At 35.5% G+C, this 25532-nt stretch overlaps 1 protein-coding gene across 1 annotated transcript in view; it reads left to right on the top strand.

The window, feature by feature from the left end:
- The window catches only part of san (Probable N-acetyltransferase san), a 43882-nt gene that overhangs the window by 6521 nt on the left and 11829 nt on the right, over positions 1-25532 (top strand). The window contains exons 2-3 of the mRNA XM_090412952.1: positions 11707-11846; positions 18094-18213. Coding sequence (XP_090269078.1) covers positions 11707-11846; positions 18094-18213 — 260 coding nt within the window. The remainder of the gene's footprint in view (positions 1-11706; positions 11847-18093; positions 18214-25532) is intronic.

Genomic DNA, 25532 nt, shown 5'->3' with positions numbered 1-25532 from the left:
TTTGCAGATGATGCGAAGCTAAGAAGGGTTATTAGTAATAGTGCAGATGTGGTAGCCCTGCAAGAGGATTTGAATAAGCTAGATATATGGGCAAATGAATGGGGGTGTCAGTTTAATGCAGCAAAATATAAGGTCTTGAGCTTTGGGACACATCGATGGGACAGCACATACTCTGTGGGGGGGTTAAACTGGAGGAAGTAGGAGAGACAAGAGATCTGGGTTTGATGATTGATAGAAACCTGAAATTTAGAGGACATATTGCAAAGGTAGTGAAGGTAACACAGAGAATTGCTGCAATAATGAGAAGGACACCGACCTGCAGAGATAAAATGGTTATCATTCCGTTGTATAAGACTCTGGTCAGACCACACTTAGACTATTGTTCTCAGATCTGGTCCCCAGGATTTGAAGGGGATAAATTAGCTATGGAAAGGATACAAAGGCGGATAACAAATATGGTGTCGGGACTGAACAATGTTAGTTATGAGGATCGGCTGAGGGAGTGTGGACGAGTTTGGTGGATAGAAGAAGGAGGGGTGATATGACTGAGACTTAAACTGTTGAGAGGTGGTTACAGGGTTGACACTGGGGAGTTTTATCGCTTGGTTGAACAGCAGGAACGTCATAACAAGGGGCCATCCCTGGAAGTTACGAAAGGAAACTGTGAGAAAGAGGGTGAGGAGTGGTTTCTTTGCATGGAGGGTGGTTGAACCATGGAATGCATTGCCTGATGGAGTGGTGAGATCGAAAACGGTCAATGCATTTAAGGACTGGTATGATAGACTTTGTGTTTCCTAGGAGGGACCTCCCTCGATGAGTCTTGATAGACTTGTGTTTCTTAGAAAGGACCTCCCATGATGAGTCTTTTGACTCCATGGTGGCCTGAATAATAATAATGATATGCATTATGGGAAGGGCCACTACCCAGACTGGTTTTGACCTTTATTGAGGATCAGTGGAAGCCAGACCCAGAAGTGACACTACAGTTGAATTAATGCAGAAGTCATATTTTCATATACAAATAGTCAAAAAAGATGTCACACCTTATTACTAAATTCCAAATTATTACTGCATTACTTCAACCTTAGTATCATTTCTGGGTCTAGCTCCCACTGATGAGACCTCGATAAAGGTTGAAACTGGTAGTGGCCCTTCCCATAATGCTTAGCATTATACCTGTCTGTAAGGATATGTGTATTGCATTATGGGATACTAAGGCAATTGATGTGAAGTCATTAGCCTCTGTATACAAGTGGTCCAGTCATGAAGTTATTTCATGCACAGATTTTGTTTGTCTATACTTGAATAAAGGATGAAACCAAGATCATTTCTTGGCATCATTAATTTATAGTATAACCAAGTGAATGAACTTTCAACTGAATTCCAAATTTGATCAAAATTGGTTAAAGAAGCTCACAAAATCTTTCTCAATTGCCTCTTTTCATTTTATTTAAATTAGGTTGAATATATCAGTGAACTAAATCAACTATATGTCAACTATATATATATATATATATATATATTTCAAAATTTTGTCTCATTGTAAGTGTAAACAAGTGAGAAACAGCTGTTATGAATATGGTCAGTTGAACATTTGTAAATTATGGAAGTGTGAAGAGGAGGGAATCATCTTCTACAGGAAGAAGTTCCCATCCCTTTCATTTCTGAGAAAATCTTAAACAATATAAGAAGGAATTATATTTCATAGTTTGCTATCATTGAACAGTACAATCTGCAGAGGTTATAACTATCATGCAGCAAGGGGATATTTTCCTAGTTGGGAAAATATCCCTTATTATGATCTAGTAGTCCAGTCAGCAAAATGCTGACTGGACTACCAGATCATAATGAACCTTCATTTCCTGGTGTTCATCACCTCTGGTGATGAAGATCAGAAATCCTCGAAGGAAAAGTTAATCATACTGTGTGGACCCAAAACTCCATTCACAGACTGACTTCCAGATGGTACACAGAAGTTAGTTAGCTGATTTGACAGTGATAGCAGGGTTTTCTATCAAGGTTTTACATTTTGCAAAACACAGACCAGCCAGAAGGATATACACTTAACAGACATAATACACTATTCTTATTACATTAGTTACTTCAACTATAACTCCAAATAGTCCTGATCAGTTTATTCATAATCCTACTGCCACATACTCTTCCAGTAGTGCCTTGAGAATAGTAGTATTATTATCTTTGGAAATGCCATCAAGGCATGGAAGAATCTGTTTCTCATTGCATTTTGCTATTCTCTAGTAGGCTACTTAACAACTTATACTGTGAGAAACCAGAGGAATCATGTTAGTGTCACTGAAGTTTTAAAAAAAAAACTCGCAATTTTTTTTTTTTAAAAAGTACTAACATAACTACATCCATTTCACCATTATAGATAATCACAAATATAAATAATGTACATCATTTATAGACATTCAGAACTGACCTAGTTTTGACAACCTAAAATATGAATTGGCATCCACTGTGCATCTTAACATCACTATCCAAAGTATGCTCTGATTTTTTGTTATAAAGGTGGTACTTGTGTCTTGGTGCTATCTGATATCTCTTGTCAGAGAATGCCAAATCAGGAGTCCTCTGTTTTTGACCTTCTCTGACTTATTGTTTCTTTGCTGTATTTAGTAACATTTATCTGCTATCTTTTTTTTTTGTTGTTGTTGTTGTTGACATTTATCTGTTGACTGCTGCAAACAGTGAAAATCACTTTGTCCTCTTAGACTACTTATCTCTGAAACTTGACTTTCTGCACTACATCTCTAACAGGGAAATAATCTTCTTAGGTGACTTTAATGTCCACAACTGTACTTTGTTTTTGAAATTTATTTGGCTGATTTATGTTAGTAAGGAACACTTGGTTAACTGCTTATCCAAGTATATAGTTTAACTCATGAAGCTTTGAAATTGGCATACCATTTTGTACCTATGGTGTATACACACATTGGACTTTTTGTTTTTAGATTTGGCTGTTTTGTGTGTTATGGAATTGTCACTGTAAAGTTTAGCAACTTTCGAAGAGTATTTCATATATTTAGCAACAGAAGCAGTTGGTGTGCTTTGCTTGATATACATAATTCCCTTTTGTGGTGCAGAAAAGTGGTTCGATATTTTTAATATTATGATTATCCTATCTATCCCAATGGCTTTAACAGGCCTTTAAGGCCCACAACCTTCCAAGCATGCTTGGATTTCGTAACCGAAATACGAGGATAGAATGGTCACTCCTATGCCTCAATATTATGATTATGGTTAGCTGTAATTCATGTCATATTAAAGACAGAAGTAGTTTAAACATTTAAAATGATTTGTATCTAATGCTATTGGTGGTACATCATGTGAATTGTAGTGGGAAATTTAATGGAACTGAAAACATTGATAGCTGTCAAAATTTGCTCAGTATAATTTGGAGTTTATGTTTAGAGACAGCTTTGTTCCCTAAGAGTGAAAAATTGAAGTCAGGAAAACTAAAGATATTTGGATAGATGCAGATGAGTGAGTGTGATCAAAATATGTGGAATCTAATGTCTCAAGCAACAATATCGAATGGGGTAGGTAATTCAGGATGTAAAGGTGTTTTTTTGGTAGGGGGGGGGTTAAGATAGATGCTAGAGTTTATGTATATCACTGATACATAAGTACTAGGAAAAAGAGAGGAGTTTTTGACATTGGTTGCCACAGTCTTGCCTGTAGTTATAGGCATTAGTGAGACTTGGCTAATAGCAGATGGTGTAATTACAGATATAGAATGTGAGGGAGTATATTGTTTTCTGGGAGGATAGAGAAGATAGTGGATGAGAGAAGGATACTGCTGATTAAAGCAGATGAATTGCAGCCAAAAACATAGATCAGGAAGACATGCATATGGTTTAAAAGTTCATTGAGGCTATCTGCTATGAGGATAGAGCACAAGTGCAAAGGATGATGTGGAAGACATGCTTCAGCAAATTAGCACAATGAGTAGAGATTGAGTAATTATTATGGAGGTACTTCAACTACAGAGACATAGATTTGAAGGAGGAAAGATCAAATGGTATTTATACCATATGATGAAATGGAATTTATATGCTTACTAAGAGATGATTATTTGAAATAGCATGTGATAGAGGAGACTTGGAGCTTTGATAGTGTAGGATCTGGTCATGGGATCAGAAGATCTGTCCATAACCAAGGTGGCTGGATTCACTGATTGAGGAAGAGTGATCATGCAGAGTCTTGACTTAGGACATTGTTTCCCAAACTTTCAGTATCTACATACCCCTTCTAAAATTTTATTAACACTGGCATGCCCCCCCCCCCCCTCCCTCTCTCAGGGTAGACATGTCAGTGTGTACCAGGAAACACTGACTTGGGAGATTGCAAAATGTGGAATTTTCAGTTAAGAATGTGTGTATGTGGAACTACATGGCAGGTGATTGACAAGCTGCTTAAAAGGAAGTTTGAAGTGGTGCCATTGTAGAAGAATATGCAAGGGAAGATTGTTAGCAGTATATGGAAGAAAGTCTAAGAGTGTCTGAAAGAAACAATGTCAGACTATACCCAAAGTCAGGAGGATATAGTTGCATAGGAGTTAGATGGATGAGTAGTATCATCAAGCAGAAGCTGTTAAAAATTTTTTTTGAAAAAGTAAAAGAAAGAATGATTGTGGTAGAACAACTTTAATAAGTGCTGACAGTATTGAAGTGACAGAAGCAGATGAAATATTGAGTGACCACTTTGCAAGAGTCTGTCATCTAAGTAAGGATATTACTGTGAAAGGAAATGATGTGAGAATAAAGTTGATGAATTAAAAGTAGAGTAATCTGCCTTTTATCTGACCACAGCAGGAAAGCAATTTGCTATGCTTCTAATGGAACTGTCAGTTAAGTCAAGTACGTTCCATGCCACTCTGCCACAATTCAGTTAATTGAAGGACCATTGTTTTGAATGTCAAATAAACAGTAGAGTACTGTACTTAGGACATTGTAGAATCTGAATGCAAATACAGCCATGGAATTGCCTCTGACTAGGCTGTTAAACGTAATCTCTGATATAGTTCCAAGGGAGCAGGAGGAGACTCCAAGACTCCACTCAGTATGTCAGATGTGGTAAAAGTATTGAAAGAGTTGGTAGAATTCAAGAATGGGTAGATAAGAATAGGATACTCTATGGGGACAGCATTGCTTTCTGAAGGGTCAGTCTTGCTTTAGTAATTTACTAATTTTTTATAATAGCAGTGACTCAGCTGGATAAAGGGAATGGCTGCATGCTGATACTCCTGGATTTTGCAAAGACACTTGACAGGATACCACATCGAACTCTTATGCATATTGGAATAAATAGGGATGGAAATGAAACCTGTATGGATATCAGGGTTGCTGATGGACATGTACCAAAGACTAGTGCTGTATATGAAGGAGCAGAATCCATAGGGAAACAAGTAACTAGTGGGATGCCACAAGGCTCTGTGCTTGGACTTAATTTGTGTTTAAATGATACAGGAAATGAGTTGAAGGGATTTACTAAATTATTTCCCTTCTTTCTTGCATTTCTTGTAAATCACAGAAAAATTGGGTCAGGTAATAGTTAAGTAGAGAACTTGCAGGAATTAAATAAGCTGACAGTATGAGCAAAAGATAATGGTTGCCAGTTTAATTTATAAAAGTGTAAAGTTAGGCATTTTGAGACAAAGAATTGAGAAATTGATGAAGCTGGGGATTTGGGTGTGGTGTTAGAGAGTTGAGGTTAGGGCATGTTGCTCAAGTGGCCAAGGATTACTCGGTTATTGAAGAACATATTAGATAAGGAAGTTACCATAGCACTTTATAAAGCCTTGATATATCCATATCTGGATTACTGTGCTTAGGTCTGGTCACTTGGGTTTCTCCAGGATGAGGAAGTGGTGGAGAGGATACAGAGCAAGTAACCAAGATGGTGAATGGTCTGAGGAATGCTTGCTCCTGTTATGATAAATTGATGGGTTGTGGATTGCAAAAGTTGGTTGATAATCAGAAAAGAGGGGATATGCTAAAACCATTTAGATTTCAGCTGATAAAAGGTTGTTTATTAGGAGTGATGTAGACGAAATATTTCCACACTTGACTAGAGGAAGCAGAACAAGAAGTCATCTTTGGAAGAGTAGAGTTAGCAAAGTAAGGACTAGAGCTTTTTCTTGGAGAGTGGTAAATCAGTGGAATGGGTGGCCAGTCTATGTTGAGTGCTTTATGAATGATTTCAAGAGAGATATGATACATACTATGTAGATAGTTTGGGTTTCTTACAGTGAGACTCTGGACTCCATAGAGGTGCTCATTTACAGGGCTCGACAAATTATGCAAAATGTTATTCGCCATGAAAAAATGTACTTACCTGAGATTTCCTATCCCATTTTTAATGTCCCAATAACTCAGTAGTTCTATAAAGTGATTAGTGGTACCAGTTTTGAGAATATTTCCTTTGTGTAAGAACTATTATAAGAAGTCAATAAATAAGAATAACTTTGAAGAGCAGTAAAACATTTATTTTATTTTTTTTAAATGTTTACATTCATTTTGTTACTAGAATTCCCCTTTGTATTACACGTGTTTTGTTAAAGACAAAAAAATTGTTCAAAGGTTTTTTTTTTTTTTTTTTACTAAATAAGGCTGATGTGAGTAGATTTCACAGCAGCTACTTGACAGCTGGTGAAATCTGCTGACCACGAGTGAGTGGGCAAGCGGATTTGTTGAGCCTTTCTCATACAGTAATAATAAATATTATTAGAATAAAGAAAACTCAAAAGATGAAATGTTAAATTCTTAACTACTAGAAATGAAAGTTGGTAACATTTTATTATATAACGATTTTATACAAACTTAACTAGAACTTGCATGTTTCTAGATGAAGTAAGCTCCAGAGTATGAGTGCACAGGACGTTAATGCATAATAAGATTTTGCTGTTTGCAGTAATATATATGTTAATGGAATTTAGCAAACCTGTTGAAAAGCCATAATGTAGAACAGTAATACAGCTCCTAGGAGCTAAGTTCATATTATGGGTAAATACCAAGAATAGTGATCGGATCTTGCTCCACCCTTACTATGAGTTGCCTCAGCTTGCACTACCAAATGGGTCAGGTGCTGCACTATCCAGGTATTTGTTTATGCTTGGAATCGCCAAACTTTATATAGTTTCTATATTTGGCTAAGAAATAATATGGGATGTAATATCCCTTAACTTTAATAAGTTCATGTTGCCAAATTGAAGCCTTTGGTTCTTCATATAATTTCTAAATTCCAACTTTTATGGCAGATGCATTTTTGAAGTTTGTGTTTCACAGATGGTAGCAAATTTGTCTTACAGAATTTTTGTTTGCTGCCTTCAATTCATACTGAGGGTGGCAAAGTAATATACTGTAAGCTTACAATCTGTCATGGATTGGATAAGGATTTTTCATTTTTTTTACATAATCCAGAAACTCTGCTTTGGAGGCAACATGGAACTTTTTTTAAAGCCTTCACTAAGCAAGGCAGTGACTCATATGCCATCTAAAGAAATTCTACAAATATCAATGCTTACCATGGAATTTGAACACTCAGCCTGTTGGTAAAAACACAGGCCCTGTTTGTTTTACTAAATGAAAAGCCAGTTTCTGGAGGAAAAAACCCTTCTACCTCTGTATGAGGTCAACTAACTCATCTTCAGTTAAAAATTCCTTTTCTGATGAGAATTGAGCAAAGAATAATGGTCCCAGAGTTCAACTTCTCCTTTCATCCAGGGGTTGAAATGGTCTTGAACCATGAGAAAATGTTCAAAAATTTTTTTTTTCTTCTAATCAGATGAATTAATAATCCCAGATAGAAATTTTTTGTTATCATGAATTGTTTTATCTATCCAGATAGCTATTTGGATTGGAACAATTTATATTTGTTCCTCTGAAGATATATTTTTGGTCAGAGCAAAAAATTTCACTCTGAAGGTAATGCTTCATTTGTAGGGGGGGGAGGTCGATACATATAGGCTAATGAAAACAGTCAGGATTCATTTCCAAATTATGATAGTGAATAAAATGATGCAAAAATAGCATTTATTTATTTATTATTATTATTATTATTAACAAGGGAAAAGAATATTGATAATTTAAATTGACTGAAATATAAAATGGAAATAAAAGCTTTATTTATAGAGAATATATGAGGTGTGTGTGTTGTCATTGCTTCCTAAAAAATGAAGTTGTCTATGGAGTTGGTCCATAAAACCTATGACTTCGATTTTTGACTCTGGATCCTGTATTTATATATTAATCCTGATTCTGATTTATGCCCACGCATAGACCTACATTTTTTACCGTGTAGGTATTCAGAACCGAAATCCTACGGAATAGGTTGGTTACTTCTTATTCCAGGAGGTATCCTTATGACTGTAGCCTGTGTGTTCACGGGGCCAGTTTGCTTGCTTGTGGGATGAAAAACCCCAGATAAACTGGGGAGAAAAACCCTTGCTGCCCATGCACAAGACCGGCTATCTTGGCTATGTCTAAGAAAAATCCTTAAACTCCTCATGTCAGCGACGGGAATCGAATGCAAGACACTCCTTTCCCAGACATATGATTGTGAAGCACATAGCCATTCGGCTAACTGTGTGGACATATATCAATATAGGAAATAAATATACTAATTATTTATTTTCAATATAGACTGAAAGCACTCAACATACAAGGTATTTCATCACTGCCGATGTGAATCATCATGCTACCTTTTATAACTCTAACCTGTTAAAAGTTTGAGTCTAAAGGCTATAGATATGCCATTGTGGCTTTTTTTATTCTATTAAAGAAATTACAAACATGTAGTAATTTTAAACAAATTTTAAATTTAATTATAAACAAAAGAGTCCGCGTGGTTAGCCTAGTGGCTATGCGCTCCGCAACCATATGCCTGGGAAAGGGGTGTCCTAGGTTCGATTCCCGTCGGTGACGTGAGGAGCTGAAGGATCTTCCTCAGCCATAGCTAAGTTAGCCAGTCTTGGGTGTGGACAACAGGATTTTTTCCCCAGTTTATTCTAGGGTTTTTCATCCCGCAATGCAGGCAAACTGGCCTTGAGAACTCAACACTACAGGCCATAGGATACACCGGGGCATAAGGCTGACCACCTTATCCTGTAAACGGAGTGAGGTCCGATGATCAATGGACCCTCGACACCGCAAGGTAAAAGTGGGTATAAGGAAGATGATGATGACAAAAGACAAAACTTAGAAAATGAAAACATTGGTCAATTGAGGTTATATTTTTATCAAAAAGCTATAAATAATGAAGTAATATAGAATATAAAACAAAGAAACTATAAAAGAAAATAGGGAACATCTTTCTCTACCAGTTATCTTCCTTTTTTGTTGCATTTTTATCAGAACCACAAAAATTACTAATTTTTACATCACATGCTTTTCGCAACCATCATCTTGTATAATACATTGACACATAATATTTCCCATCTGTTATTGTAAGGTGTTCAAAAACAGCGGACTTTGTTGATGCATTTTTTTGCCATTGTGAATTTTTTCATGGGATGCCACTTTCACTAATATAATAAATTATAAAACCTGATTAGTATGTTATTTTCGACAACAAAACTAATGTAAAATGACTAACGCTGGGTTTATTTGTTGTAAGATTTGGTGCTACTAGTTACCAATTAGTTTCGCCACGTGAACTAGTGACTTCTTCTGGATTTGGATGAACATACAAATATAAATAAACAACAAGCTTTGATTATGAATCAGTATATCACTGAAAAAAATACTGAATGCATAGGAACCATTACACAAATACAATAGAAACACAAGGAGTGTTGATGCTGGCACATGGTCAATCATTGTTCAGTAGGTGCATCTGATAGTTAGCAGAGAAATTGAACTCTGATGTGTTTAGAGATCTAATGAGTGATTTCCATATATAACACAAATCATCCCTTGGTTTCTGTTTAGGGTACTTTGTGAGTGGATTACTACTGTAGCCTTTTTTATGTTGCAGGAGCTGTAGTCTTCTTCTGTGTATGGCATGGAGCTCTTATTATTATTATTCCTGACACCTCCAAGGAGTCCGAAGACTCATCGCGGGAGGACACCTACAACTGTCTCAACCACTACTAGAGGTTCGGTGTAATGGAGCTCTTATTCCATTCAATGTTGTGGTGAGTTTTGGAGAAATGGACATCTGCTGAGAAGAACACAAGAAATACATCTGCTGCCATAACTATGGTCGGTTGGTTCTAGCTGATCATTCCTTGATACCTTACACAGCATCAAATTGAAAAAAACCTATGCTTCACTACAATGAACATGAACTTGAAAGACTTTCCTTTGTTTTTCTTTTGCTACCCTTACTAAGCAAGTTACCTTTTTTTTGTTTGCTTTTTGTACTCTCCATGTAACTGACTATTTTCACTCATCTTGTGTTGCCTTCATAATGCCTTCTTCCATATTGCATGCTTCACCTCTTTATTCAGCCATTTCACATCTACCTTATTTGACCACCTGGCTTTGGGAATGTGTTCAGACAACTCCAGAACAGATCTCAAACAGCATTTGTAAACATACATGCTAGATTATTTCTGGTTCTGTAACAAGTCCCACTAACCTTGCTTCTCCCCTTGGCCACTATTTTTCATCACTGACCTTGCACATCTCCTCAGACCTGTTTGTTTCCCCTTCTCCTCCTCACATCTCTGGTCATCTGTTCTTTCCTGTACACATATATCTGCTCCTGAATCCATCATCAACTTTTCTCATACAGCATCTCCTTGTCCTCCCCCCTTGTTTCTCTGTTTGCCTCGTGTTCCTTCTGTTCACTCTTCACTCCTACTACTTGCCTCTTCATTCACAAGCTCTCCTACTCTACTTTCCTGCTCTTCCATGGCATCTCTACCACCTCTTGCTTTCTCAGGTCTTCCATTTATTTCATTCATTGTTCTTTCTTGCAGCAAGTTTCTTCAGCTGACTCGCATCATATTCATTTAAATGTAGTCCATGTCTTTTATACAGCTTCATCTATCCCACACATTCACAAAATCAATTCCTTTCTCTTCACACAGCATAACTTAGGAAAGTAACTAGGCAGCAGAACTGATGAGTAGAAATCACATTTAGCAATAGCACTGTAAGTGCCACAGGATAATGAAGCTGAGTGTGGCTCAAAGAAGTGCATTTCATAGAATGGAACATAGATGGCATAATGCTTTTTATTACCAAGAGAAGAGTTGAAACATGCAGTGTACTTGTAAGGACAACTGGTTATGAAAAGTTCAGGAGCATTGAGTTAAGGATTATCAAGTATAATGGTGGGTACCATACCCAGCCAGGGTCCAATAATTATAGATATTACAATGGGCAGACAAAATTCTTTGAATTTTTGTGAGAGGCACCTGAAAGCACTTAAATTCAACTGAAAAAAAGAAGTGGAGCAGTGCATATATTTGAACACTTAATTAAAAACAAAATTGCTGAATGTGAATTTAAGGTCATAGCACCAGTAACACTGATTTTTATCCATGATATTTTCACCTTGTGCACCCTTTGAGTGTACATATCAAATTTTATTTAATATGTACACTCAAATTTCATGATACTGTACCATGTTGCATTATTTTATTTTTCCTTGATATCACATACTTTTAAAACTTGTATATCTTACTAGCATTTCAAAATAAATATATCGTTGTTGTTTGGTTTTCCTTTCTAGGGGTGGCAGAATTGAGCTAGGATGTGTAACTCATCATAATATTAAACAGCTGAAAAGGCTAAACCAAGTTGTATTTCCTGTCAGTTATAATGACAAGTTTTACAAAGATGTTTTAGAAGCTGGAGAATTGGCTAAATTAGGTAGGTCAGAATTAACAGGTAATGAGTAATTCAGTTTTGTATAATCACATTGGTTTTAACAATACAATGTATAAATTATATGCCCATTTAAAACTTAAAAATTAGATGGGACAAGGATTGATTAATGCAAGTCTGAAATATTATATTCAGTTTGTAACATTGTCTGCATTATCCATACAAGCTATTCAAGATTTTTTTTCAACTAAGTTGGATAACAAGTCTTCGTCTTCTAATTCTGATGATAGTATTTTCCAAATTATTCTCAAAACATTTTCCAAGATTAACACTAATCATGAAATGCTCTGCTTCCATTCTCTAACTTAAAGACAGACCTTTATTCAGCCCATTCCAAAAGAGCAGTACTGGCCATTATTCTCATCTCATTGTCCTCAGCTAATTTTTCTCAAAAGGAATAGAAATCAGCATTAACAGTTAATTTCTTCATTACCTGGAAGTCCACTGATTAATTGGAGACCACTAGTAAGGATTCTGCCACTCTTAATCCACAACAAATCTGAAGAAGCTTGTGTGGTTGCTTTTGTGATTGTTTCTTCAATTTGACAATTTGCATGTTCAATCTAGTATAGATGACTGTCTTCCATCCTTTGCATTTGGATCACATATGTGTTACAGTGAGAATTTTTTCAATTAACTTTTAAATTGATAAAAATAAGATGAATAAAAATTATGCTTTTTATATGGCAAGACTTTATTTTTTTTATTTTTTTTGTTCAATCTAATTCTGATTTAAAAAAATCTTAATTTTTTTTTAATGTATTTTGAAAATTTATACCAAGGTTACAGTATGATATACTCTATAGAATTTGAGTGATAAAACATAGAAAAAGAATTCAAATTAGTCAGAAGAGTCTTGGTTGGTGACAACAGTATTTTTGGTTGAAAAGACCAGTGTTTGAATTCTATTTAAGGCCTGAAAAAATCTTTATAATTGCTTTTGAACCAAAGGTTGAAGTAGCTGTTTTCATATGTGGTGACTGTGTTTTCTCTCAAAAATTTGACTTTTTCATCTTGCAAATCAGCATGGTAATATATGCAATTAAGAAACATACTATGCAGATAGGATGCATTGCCTTTACCTGTCAAGGTATTATTGATTAGGTTATTTTTGTTGTTATGTTCCATCAAGTCATTTTCGACTCCTTATTCTATGAACATACTATTCAGATCTGTCCCTGGCCATATCTTTCAGAATTTCCAGTTGCTTCTTTAATTCCATCCACTCATCTAATTCTTGGTCTCCTTCTCCCATTTCCATCAACTTTAGCAAGCATCATCATCTTCTTCAGATTGTCATTTGCTTGCATAATATGTCCAAAGTATGACAATTTTTGCTTGATGGTCATAGCTTCAAGGGTGCAGTCTGGCCTTATTCTGTCTATCACTGATTTATTGATTTGCTTTGCAGTCTTGGTCTCCTTCTCCCATTTCCATCAACTTTAGCAAGCATCATCATCTTCTTCAGATTGTCATTTGCTTGCATAATATGTCCAAAGTATGACAATTTTTGCTTGATGGTCATAGCTTCAAGGGTGCAGTCTGGCCTTATTCTGTCTATCACTGATTTATTGATTTGCTTTGCAGTCCATGGTATTCTTAGTAAGCATCTCGAAACCCATAATTCAAATGCATCTATCTTCATTCTTTGGCTTTTTCTTAGGATCCAACTTTCATAACCATACAGTACCACAGGGAATACCATTGCTTTCATGATTCCGATTTTTGTTGCGAGGTTAATGTCTTTATCTTTAAAGATCTTTCTTAAATTTGTCATTGCTTTCCTTTCGAGTAATAATCTTCTAACTTCTTCAGTACAGTAGCCATCTTTATCAATTCGGGATCCTAGGAGCACCAAATTGTTATATATAACATCTTGTGTGTGTGTGTGTGTGTGTGTATATATATATACAGGGCTTGAAAAATCTGCTTGTATGCTCATCTATAATGAGTAAGAATTTTTAGTTGATGAGTAAAGAAATCAGAAGTGGAGTTGAATTATTAGTTTTATTTATCTGACATCAATTCTATTTCACCAATAATTTTTTTTTAAAAATTTATTGCACCAATTGGGGCATGTTGATCATTACAAATGCCTCTTTTGATTGTCACTGATTTTAATGGAATGTAAGAGGATAGAATGTGTAAGAATCATTTCATCTTTTGAGAGAACTCAGTTGTACCACAAATATTCACAGTGATGGAATATGCAGAATTTGAACCATTAATAGTGGATATTAAAACTTGGAAAGCTGAAAGAAGTATCATAATTTTTTTTTTTCTCTCTCATCATGAGACATCACTGGTCCGTTCTAATAATGCTTTTAGATCCACTCAAACCCACTAATGTAATTTATGTGTTGCAGACTTAAGAATTTTTTTTTATTGAGAGCTTATGGTTTTAAATGCTTTTATCTTTAACAGTTCTTTATTTATAATGGTAGACAAATTGTTTGAATGTTTTTCGTAAGTGATTCAAGATATACAATGTTAGAACCAAAAATAATTGTGTATCAGTAATAAACAAATGTCACATACCACTGAAAAATTAGTTTTCTTTATGTCTCAGACTGATAAATATGCTGATATTAAGTAGATAAAATATTTACTTCTCCCGTTGTGGTTACACAACTACTCATCATGGGATGTTTATACTCTTTCATGCAAAAAAGATCATTGAACCATGAACCCATTGACAGTTTATGTACTCACTACACTTTCAGCCAATGCATTCCACTCACCAATCAATCAGCATGCAAAGAATCTGCTTCTCACTCTCATCATCACACCCTCCTTATACAGTTTCCAGGAATGGCCACTAGTTATGTCCTTGCCTTCCTCTATGGAAAAATCTTCTGCACGTTAATCTGGTAACAATTTCTTACCAACTTATGTCTCAATCATATCTTCTCTTCTATTCAGGTTCTATAAATTGCATTCCTTCACTCTTCGTATCAGACATTTCATAAACCTGACACTGACTTAGTAAATCTTCTCTGGATTCTCTCTGAAAACCAGGCGACCAAATCAGTGCACAGTAGTCCATATGTGCTTGGTTCCAATGTCTTAATGCACAAGCTAAATGATCAGTGTCCCAAAACAGATTCTCGTACATTCTGCTAGTGACTTTTCTCTTTTGAGATACTATTTCTCCATACACAACCTGCTGATACCTATCTGATAGCCAATCAGCTATTCATTTCACTAGTCTGTTATCTAATCCCATCTGTTTCGATTTAGCTACTAGCTTGTCATATGTCAATATGTCAGTCCTTTAAAAATCAAAGTATGCCACTGTATACTCATCTCCTTTATCAAGTGAATTTGTCACCTTGTAATACTTCAGCAGATTACTAAAACATGACCTCCCCATAACAAATCAATGCTGACCACATTAAAGAATACTGCTATTATCAACCTATTTTTGAATCCCAGTCCTTTCCAACTTCTCTAACACCTTAACAACAACCCTAGACATGCAGTTTGCCCTATAATTTGTAGTCTTAGTCATCCTCTTCCACCCTGCAAAGTGGAACAATTTTTTCCACCTTTCATTCCTTTGGGACTCACTATGAAATTAATGGCACCTTTTGCACATCTGTTTCAAGACTCAGGTGTGCTAAAAGTGCTGTTAATTCCATAGAGCATTCCCTCAAGACACGTGGCAATATATTGCTCATTTGCCATCAGTCCCTCCTCTACCATATTTTCTACACTCCAGCTTCTATTCATATCCTTCCTCCTGTAAGGCCATGACATCTGCCCTACTCCTCATAGTTCTTCCCAACTCTGCATCATTGGTAAACAGCTGCATATCTCCAGTTAAGTACAAGCTAAACGACGATCTGTGTCCCAAAACAGATTCTTGTACATTATACTAGTGACTTTTCTCTTTTGAGATACTATTCCTCCATATACAACCTTCAAGGATGAAATACACTGATAAACTGATCATTGAATATTTCAACTATATCGTCCACATTGTTTACCAGTCTGCCAGCTCAACTAGTATTATCCTCGCATAGTCATTTTTTCTTCTACTTTCCATGTATTGGAAGAACTCACTAAGATTTTTCTTAGCTTGATTGGCTAATTTATTCTCACACTGCATTTTGCTGTCTTTACCAACTGAGTCACCTTCCTGGCTTATTTTATTTTATTTTTTTTACTCCTCATGCAGTTGATCATTACCAAAATTCATGTTGTGTTGCCTCCACAGTTCCTTCCTCTAGATTTCACACTCTTCATTCATCCATTTTACTACCTTGTTTAGTCTTTTTGCCTTTGGAATACACTCAGACATTTACATTTATTATTATGTTTACTTATTATATTATTACATTTAATTATATTTACATATAGCTCCTAGCTGTCGAAGCTTGTCATAATCACAAGCCTGATGATTCCACATGCATCCCTTCTTTATAGAAGTTCTTATATGAGTGGCAACAACCTAGGTGATTGCTTCAGGGTTACTCTCACCAACTGTAAGATTAGGCACTCCATTCACAATCACATCCTCTGATGGTATAACGAGATCTAAGGCTCTTAGCCTTTGTATGCCTTCTGTTACATATGCCTGAGATTGTGTCCCTTGAAAACTTGAAATTTATTTTTCTTATTCCCTGGTGCTATCTCTTCATTCCAGTCATTATTGCCATAATTGAAATCACCCATAATGACAATCCTTTGCTTGCTAGGTCAAGTTGCCTGTATATTTCTGTCTCTACCCTCCACATTCCCTTGCCTGCAGCAACACCCAACAAAAATCTCATTCTGTCAACTTCCACTTCACACCATACTGTTTCAAAACCACTGCCACTTTTTTTTTTTTTCTACTTTGTATCTCAACCTTGTGCAGACATAATTCCCTTGCTATCATCAGCAGCACTCCCTCTCTCTTCTTGCCTTTCTTATCTTCATGATAAACATCACATCCCTCCATTTCTGTTCCCATCAAGGTATCATTCTCATCCAAATATGTTTCACTTATTCCCACTATTTTCGGGACCTAAACTCAGTCAATGCAAAAATTTCATCTCTTATTTTTTCAACTCCTAGCATTCATAAATAAGCATAACAACCCATTTTGATCTATAATCAGTCTTATTCATGTTTTCTTTTTAAAATGATCTTTTTCTTTCATTTAAGTGATGATCTTTGTGATAAGAGGAGTAATTCTGTGAGCAAACTGACTCGGAGCTGCTAACTATAATAAAAATGTCTATTATGTACTTTTGTTGCACTTGGAACTTATTAGTGATCTATTGATGTTATTATATTGAGATGTATAAAATAATGAATAGCATTATATTTATTGCAAGTGGTAAATAGTTACATTAATTCATAATACAATTTTAATGATCATCTATAATCTGTGATACAATGCTTCTTTTATTAAAATTAAGAATTATAATAAATTAAACACTTTTCTGTTTAACATTTGTAAATTTATGACAGGTCTCAAGCCGGTTTTCCCAGGACTCAAGAAAGATTAGAAAATGTCCTGGGACTTTCCAAGACTGAAACCCTAATTTAAACAAACTTATGTTAGAGTCGATATGATATCATTTGACGACATTTAATTGGTTTAAAGATTAATGTAAGTTTCACAAGGAGAAAAGCTAGCTTTTCTCCTTGTGAACTTTACATTAATCTTTACTTTTTTACATGCACATTCTATATAGGAATGTCCTCCTTTCATGTATATTAGGCCTTGTGGTCTGTTAAGTTTGTATTAGGCATGGCCTATTATGATTTGAAACTGCTACCGCTTTGAGGATAAGGTGGTTAGCCCTATGCCTTCTGGTGTATCCTATGTCTGTAGATGCATGTGTTCATGAGGCCAGTTTGCCTGTTCTGGGGGGTGAAAAACCTGAGTTTCTGGTTGGAAAAAATCTCTACCTCAGACTAACTCGTCTTTATTCGAAAAAGACCAATTAAAGGTCCTCATGTCTTAGACATGGGAATTGAACCCAGGTCTTTCCGACCAATAGCACTGTACAGGACTTGGTCTATGCCGACTGAGCTACAGAGACTCAGTGCAGGAATATAGACATCTCAAAATATTTCAACCAGTATATGTGCATTGAGAGGGAGAAGAAAATTTTTATATTGTTTAATAATGCTTGTATTTTTCATTTAATACTTTCTACCAAAAAATTTTTGTTTGTTGTTTGTTTACATTACATGCATTAATAAAAAGAAATGTTCCTGAACTTTTAATTTGTAGCCTACTACAATGACATAGTTGTTGGAGCTGTATGTTGTCGTATTGATACTTCAGAAAACTCTCGGAGACTGTATATCATGACACTAGGTTGCTTGGCTCCTTATCGTCGTCTAGGAATTGGTAAGAGGACTTTTTAATTAAATATTTTCAGTTTCTTCTCTCCTTTTCTTTAAAACATGCATGTTTTAGTTTTAAATCTTTATGCTGTCATTTTTATCTGCTGTGAGATTGTAAATTATATTTCTTTGCTAATATTAAAGGGACGTCAGTGATGTTTGAATATGAATGGATGTAATTCTTTACGTAGAAAAATTAACTGCCAACTGATTAGTCATCTACTCAACTATCAAAAAGTCCTTATCAAATTCACGTGGTACAGTGCTGTTGTTAAGGAAGCTCGCTATATACTATACTGTACTATCCACTACAACAGACTGTTTTCCTGCATTGCCCATAAGTTAGTTGCAGCAAAAGTCACCTACCATGATATCCCATCCATAGCCTTAATGCTACACTAAAGGAAATTCATTATCATAAACCTTCTGCTATTAACAAACTATTCTTTGTTACTACGACTTTATTATAAGGAGGGTCAACTATATCAGCAAAGCGAAAATGTATTGGTATTATATTACAAAGGGGTGGGAAAGAGAAAATGGGAAACTTCATCTCCTCTTAAATAGGACATTTATAAAATATAAAGTGGTTGAAGGGTTAGATAATCTAGAAACCAAGTATGGAATTTTCTCAAACATTTTACATTCTTAAACAATAAAGATTAAGTTGTTTTCATTACCTTCATGTTTAATAATTTCACTATCTGTTCATTCAGTTCTCTTTTTGTTTCAAACCTCCATTAATTTTTTTCTGTTAATGAACTGTTTTGTTTTTAACCAATTCCTTTCTAATAAGGTAACTCTTCTTTATAATTATCTTTGTAATTCAGTTAATTCAACCCTTTAACATTTTGATACAGTTCGTGGCAAATGGTTTGAGCATACTGTATGTGCTGGTGAGATATACTGGCTAATTTTTCCTTTATACTATATAAATTTCACCCGCTTCTCACCTTAACATTCTGGTTATTTGTTTGTCTATTTTCATGTTTAATTTTCCATCTTACAGTAAAATTATGTCATAACTAAATTTTGTTACCTGTAGCATTAGCATTTAATCAAATGCAAGGAAGCAAATAATATTTAGTATCAATGTCAGATCATGATTCTCAACAGTAAAAACCCATTAGTCACCTTATACCTTAACCATGTCCAAAAATAAAAAATAAATTACCTTATCACCAGTGACCATAGTGAATTAATGCCTTCCAAATACTTATCCAGAGATCTCTGAAATTGAATGTATCAAAAACATAACTTTTAAAAATTTTAGAACTGGGATCTAATGGGGAGGAGGGGGGTATACATTCTTCTTGAGACAGCAAAAATAAAATGCATGACTTTATTGGGATGGGTGGATAATGCTGATGAAACTGATTTTCAGCTGAGCAATAAAGGACATGTTGTCAAGAAAATATGGTCTTCCTAAAAATATTTTATGCTAGGAAAAGGGAACATGAAACACCGACTCCTTGTTGATCTATAAGAAAATATTTCTTCCACCACTGCATATCATATTAAAATGAATCATATGTGGGAACTTTGTCAAATTACATTGAACAAAAGTGGAGTATTCAAGAGCCAACATACCGTTCTAAAAATCCTGCAGTTAGGAACTGGAATGCTTCACTTTTGTCCAATAAGCCAAACCTTATGATGAACATATGATGGATAGACATTATAGTAGTAGTATGTAGTGGAGGCAAATCAAAGAGAAAAGGGATAACTGGCAGAGCCCAGTGTATGCGTCACATGACGGCTCTGCATTTGTATACCACTGCTTTTAATTTTTAAATTAACGATAGACTACACCTCCAAATCAAAAAATTAGAATAATCAAAGAAAATATGTCGAATTATTTGCCATTCTAATTTATTGCATAGAAAAGAATTATATAATATTATATAATAAAAAGTAAACACATAATGTAATGTAAATTATAAGAAACTGCTATTTGAAAACATCACAAAATTAGAATAAATTTTTAATGTCGTTCAAAATATTAGAATAATACAAAAATAAATGCACAAAAATTACAGTCAAAGGGAAACAACATGATAATTGTTATTATATTATTATTATGTGACACCTCCAGGGGAGCCCAAAGACTCATCGAGGGAGGGCACCTATTCTACCACTTTGTTTCCACCACTCAATCTACCAACTACAATAAACTGCAACTACACCAATGCCATCTACCGCCCACCAGCACCACTAATATTTTCACAGACAATCGCAAACATCCGTGCCCACAGTGGGATTTGAACCTGCAGCCTTTTGGCTGGAGAGTGGATACGCTAACCACTCTGCCAACCAAGCTGGCAAACAATTAGTACTTTGTTGTATCCCCATTAGCTTTTATGACCATTTCTAAATGGTTGGACATATTATTTGCTAGCGGTTGAAATTTTTTTTTTATCGAAAAAAAGCCCATATGGTCTGCAGACTAAAAACAAGTTCATTTTTGTCTCTTGGTGCAACTTATTGAAGATGTTTCTTCATAATTAACCATAAATTCTCAATGAGATTTAAATCTGTTGAGATTGCTGGCCAAGGAATTACATTGATTTGCCTTTCTTTGAGCCATCTAGTAGTGGTCTTGGAAGTATGACAAGAAGCTGAATCTTGCTGAAAAAGGAAATCACCATCACATAAATCTTCTGATGCTGGTAACATAAAGTGCTCAGGAATTTCTTGGTACACTTTAAAATTGACTCTTTCGTTCATAATACACAGTCCACCTGGACCCTCTGCAGTCATACAAGCCCATACCATGACAGTGGTTGCAAATTTCACCAAATGTTTCACGCATTCTTTATCAAATACTTCTTGCTTAATTATTAAGACATCAACCACATATCCCCTGATAACCATGGGACACACAAAACATACTTTCATCGCTAAAAAGTAACTTTTTTCTAGTCCTCTTGACCTCACAACTGTCTTTGCTTACACCATTGCACTCTGGCTGCCTTTTGCTTGGAAGCCATAAGGGACTTCATCTTAGGCACATGTGATTTAAAACCCAATTTGTGAAGAGTTGTCTCGATGTCGTAGATTTAGACACACATTCACACCTAGTTCTTTCAATCTCCTGTGAAAATACCTTACACTTCGGAAGCAGTTTTTCTTCAAGATATTTTTCGATCTCTTGATGTAATTATTACCTTTTGACCACTATTGCAGTGATTATTTTGGAAACTGGTTATTAGAATACTGTCTCAATACTCTTCTCATGCTTTCTTGAGAACATTTCAATGCCTTAGCTATAAACTGTTGAGTTTGGCCTTCTTTGTGTAGAGACACCCCTAAGAAACTTCTTACCTTCCGATATGTCACTTGTTAGATCTTTGTAGCAAATGATTAACTGAAATATATGCTGTTTCTATGCTCTCCTCAAAACTAATCAGAAAAATTTGGAATATTCTAATATTTTGAACCACATCAAAAATTATTCTAATTTTGTGAATGTTTTCAAATTATAGTTTTCTTATAATTTATATTACATTTTTATGTGTTTACATGGTTATATAATGTACAAAGTACATAGATTTATATGACTAATTTATATTTGGTAATAATTATTTTCCTTGCAGTAAATTGGAATTGCAAATCATTCAATACACTTTATTTTCTTTAATTATTCTAATTTTTTGATTCTGAGGTGTACAAGCTATGTATTACATGAATGGAAATGGGATACAAGAAATTTAAGTATATAAAGATTTGCAACTAAAGGCATGTAAGGATTTTAATGTCAAGGGAACATATTGCAGAAGTGGAGATGATTTCAGAATAGCTGAAAGGATCATGATCCTTATCAGTGTTTTGAACATACAGACAAGTAGATTTAAGACATTTATTATCCTTTTTTTTGATAAGTCTTAGAAGCAGCCATCTGGATTAATGTACAATACTCCTATAAGGATGGGTAGATTGGTTTGTTGGCTAAAAGGTTTAGCTGATAGGGAAAGAAGAGGGAATATGATACTAGTTATAGGTTAGGTACTGAAGCAACTTTACAGTGCATGACAGGTGGAAACTGTCCTTGAGAGTTGTGTAAAAGTATGGTTAGCAACAGTGTAAAAATTCCCCCCCCCCCTTGGAAAGTAGTGAATGAGCAGAATGGGTTGTCAACAGTGGTTGTGAATACTTTGTCTAGTGAATGAGTTTGAGAGGGCTGTGTAAGACATTGTGTTAATAAGGATTAGCAGGTCTCCCATGATTAGTCTCCAGACTCCATGATGATGCCTGTATAATAGTAGTAATAACACTGAACCTCAGATCAGGAAAGTATTCATTCATTCTTTCAGAGCTGTTGAATAAACTGCTGCTGTAACAGTTTCACCTTTTTTGAAGTACTTGGGTAAGGATTACACCATCCATATCCCAAAATATAATAACAAGAACCTTCCCTGTTAACTTTTTGCATTCAGAAATGACATGACAGAACATGTTCTCTTTTGGTTGGCATTCAAACATTTGAGGACCCACTTTGCTGAGAGCTTCTGCATGTTCAGATGTTGGTGGATAATGACTCCCAACTCATCCCCTGGATATCCCCAGAGTCTTTTGCAATGTTTTTGGCTGGTATCCATCTATTGTCAAGGATCATGGCATGCACTGCTTTCAGGTGTGATTGTTGGCAACTATTGGATGTGCTGGGGCACAGTCCTGTAAAGTCTCACACAAAGTTTGGTGAATCTCAGTTGCAGACTTTTCTTGCAGCATAAAGAACTTGATGTTGGCCCGCACCTTTGTGTCTTTGAATTTCTTCAAAACCTCTGACATATCTTATATAACCTAAAAGAAAAAGAACGAATTATTACAATTTGATGAAATGTGCTGGTTAAAGGGTTTTAAGATATGTTCTTTGGCATTCAAAATTTTGTAGAATGAAAAACCAAAATGAAAAATTTTGGTTTTTCGTTCTACAAAACAAGTAAATTGGCAAATCAACACATGCAGTTTATTGGTATAATATACTTTCCTCATAGCCTTAGTTGCTCATCATCATCATCAAATTCCTGCCATGTACCCTCAAGGAGTGTACAGGATATGATAGTACTACATGAAAAATTTACATCATTACTAACTTCCTATCTACAATTTTCCTCCAAATCAGTCTGTTACTTGTCAAGACTCCGACATTACCAGATCTCATATTTCTATCACCTAAGGTACTTTGTGAATGTACCTGGTGAATGTATTTGCCAGTATGGGTGTGTTTTCTGTAAGCAGAGAAAACCAAAGATCCATCAAGCTGGTGAGTGATTAAAGTGTCTAGGAAGCGGAGGGTGTTGTTTTCCTCTTTTTCTAAGGTGAACTGGACTCTGGGGTGTTGGTTATTTAAGTGTGTTAGGAAGGAGTGGAGTGTATCTGAACCATGTGGCCAAATAGCGAACACATCATCCATGTATCGAAGCCAAATAGTGAGTTTTTGTGGGTTGGAGTTTAAGGCTTTCTCTTCAAAGGTCTCCATAAAGAAATTGGCCAAGGGTGGGGAAAGTGGTGAACCCATGGATGTCCCCTCTATCTGCTTGTAGAAATTTCCTTGCCAAACGAAATAGCCTGAGTTCATTGTGAACTAAAATAGGACTGAGATATCGGGAGGAAACTTGGCTTGGATGAGCTCTAGGGTTTCTTTGAGTGAATAGGGACATTAGTAAATAGGGAGGTGACATCAAAACTGACCATTATATCAGTGTGTTGGAGTGAGAGGTTTTTCTATACTGACTTTAAAGTTGGCTGAGTTTTTTGTGTGTGATGATGTGTTGCCAGTATAGTGTGCGAGCGTTTTGGCTAAATGTTTGGCTAATTTATATGTAGGGGAATCAGTCCCATCCACTATGGGACGTAATGGCACATTTTGTTTATGTATTTTTGGGAGTCCATATAATCGGGGGTGTCTAGAGTTATAAGGTTTTAGTTTGTTAGTGACTTCCACAGGCCAAGAAGTGACTTTCTTAAGAGTCTGTGGAGAGTTCTAATCTGAGAGCTGGTAGGATTATATTCAATAGGGAGGTAGGTAGTACGGTCTAGTACTAAAGCATTAAGCTTACCTTTGTAGTCCTTTTGATTGAGCACCACAATGGCGTTTCCCTTATCCGCTTTGGTGATTCTTTTTTTGTTTTTCTTCATTTCTAGTAGAGCTGCATATTCGTCTTTGGATAAGTTGGTTTTTGGAGGTTTTGCTTTGGTGAGAACACCGGTTCTCACCAAAGTCACCACCAACGAATGTATATGTTGACTTGTAATTTAATGCCTGTTCAAGATTCATGTACAATTTTCTATTTCTTTGATTATCAGCTACAGATGTTGGAGCATAGCAGGATATTAATTTTATTGTTATATTGTTCTCTATTCCAATTACGAGTACACCCATTCTTTCAGATATGATGTTACAAGAAAGTATCGACTTGGTGAGCTTAGATTTAACAATGAAGCCCACTCCGTCTTGTTTGCCATTGTTTGAGGATGCTCCGAGGAGTATCTGTGAGCCATTGTACCATCTTGCTGTCAGTTCTTTCACTCTTTTTGTTTCATTCAGTAGCAGGATATCCAAGTTGATATTGGTTAGTTCTTTGATTAACTAACTAATTATGATATGATATTGATTAACTAACCAATCTAATATGATAGATTAACCAGAGAAATTAGAAAACTAGTTAAGAGACAAAAATAACTGGTTAGAAGAAAAATGCAAAATGGCAGAAAAGCTATTAAAAGAAAATAACCTCCATGGATTATATAAACAAATAGATCAAATCTGTAGGACATGGACAACAAAAATGTTAATGATCAAAAACAAAGAGGGACAACTAATTGAAAAAAAACAACAAAAAGAATGGCCAAGTGGGAAGAATACTTTAGAGACTTATACAGGGTGGTGCAAAAGTAGCGAAGGAGTTTACAATAATAATAACTTTTTAAATTGTAAGTTTTGAATTTATTTCTCTTCAAAACAGTAACATATAATCCATGGAGAATTTTATGAGCTAGGTATAGAAGACTATGTCCTGTAAGTGACTGCCGTATTCGACTTCACAAAGTTGGGCTCTTTTGAGAACATTTTCCATTACGCATGTCAGAGTATCTGGCGTTAATTCCCATATTTTGGCTCTAATGTTCTCCTTGAGCTTCGCTGTGGTTCTGGGTTTATTCACATACACCCTCTCCTTAAGATGTCCCCAAAGGAAAAAAGCCAGGAGCTGTTAAATCTGGCGAACGAGTGGGCCAATTGAATGCAGAATTTCTTAAATTAGAAATTCGTCAAAAATCTCCCTTAAGACCCCTATCGTGGCTCAAGCATCTTGTGCAGTG

This window comes from Typopeltis vanoorti, chromosome 23, assembly GCF_054136105.1.
Source record: "Typopeltis vanoorti isolate ZY-2024b chromosome 23, IOZ_Tvanoo_1.0, whole genome shotgun sequence".
Taxonomy (NCBI): domain Eukaryota; kingdom Metazoa; phylum Arthropoda; class Arachnida; order Uropygi; family Thelyphonidae; genus Typopeltis; species Typopeltis vanoorti.
The sequence above is the reverse complement of the archived record's forward strand: the minus strand, read 5'-3'. Positions and strand labels throughout refer to the sequence as shown.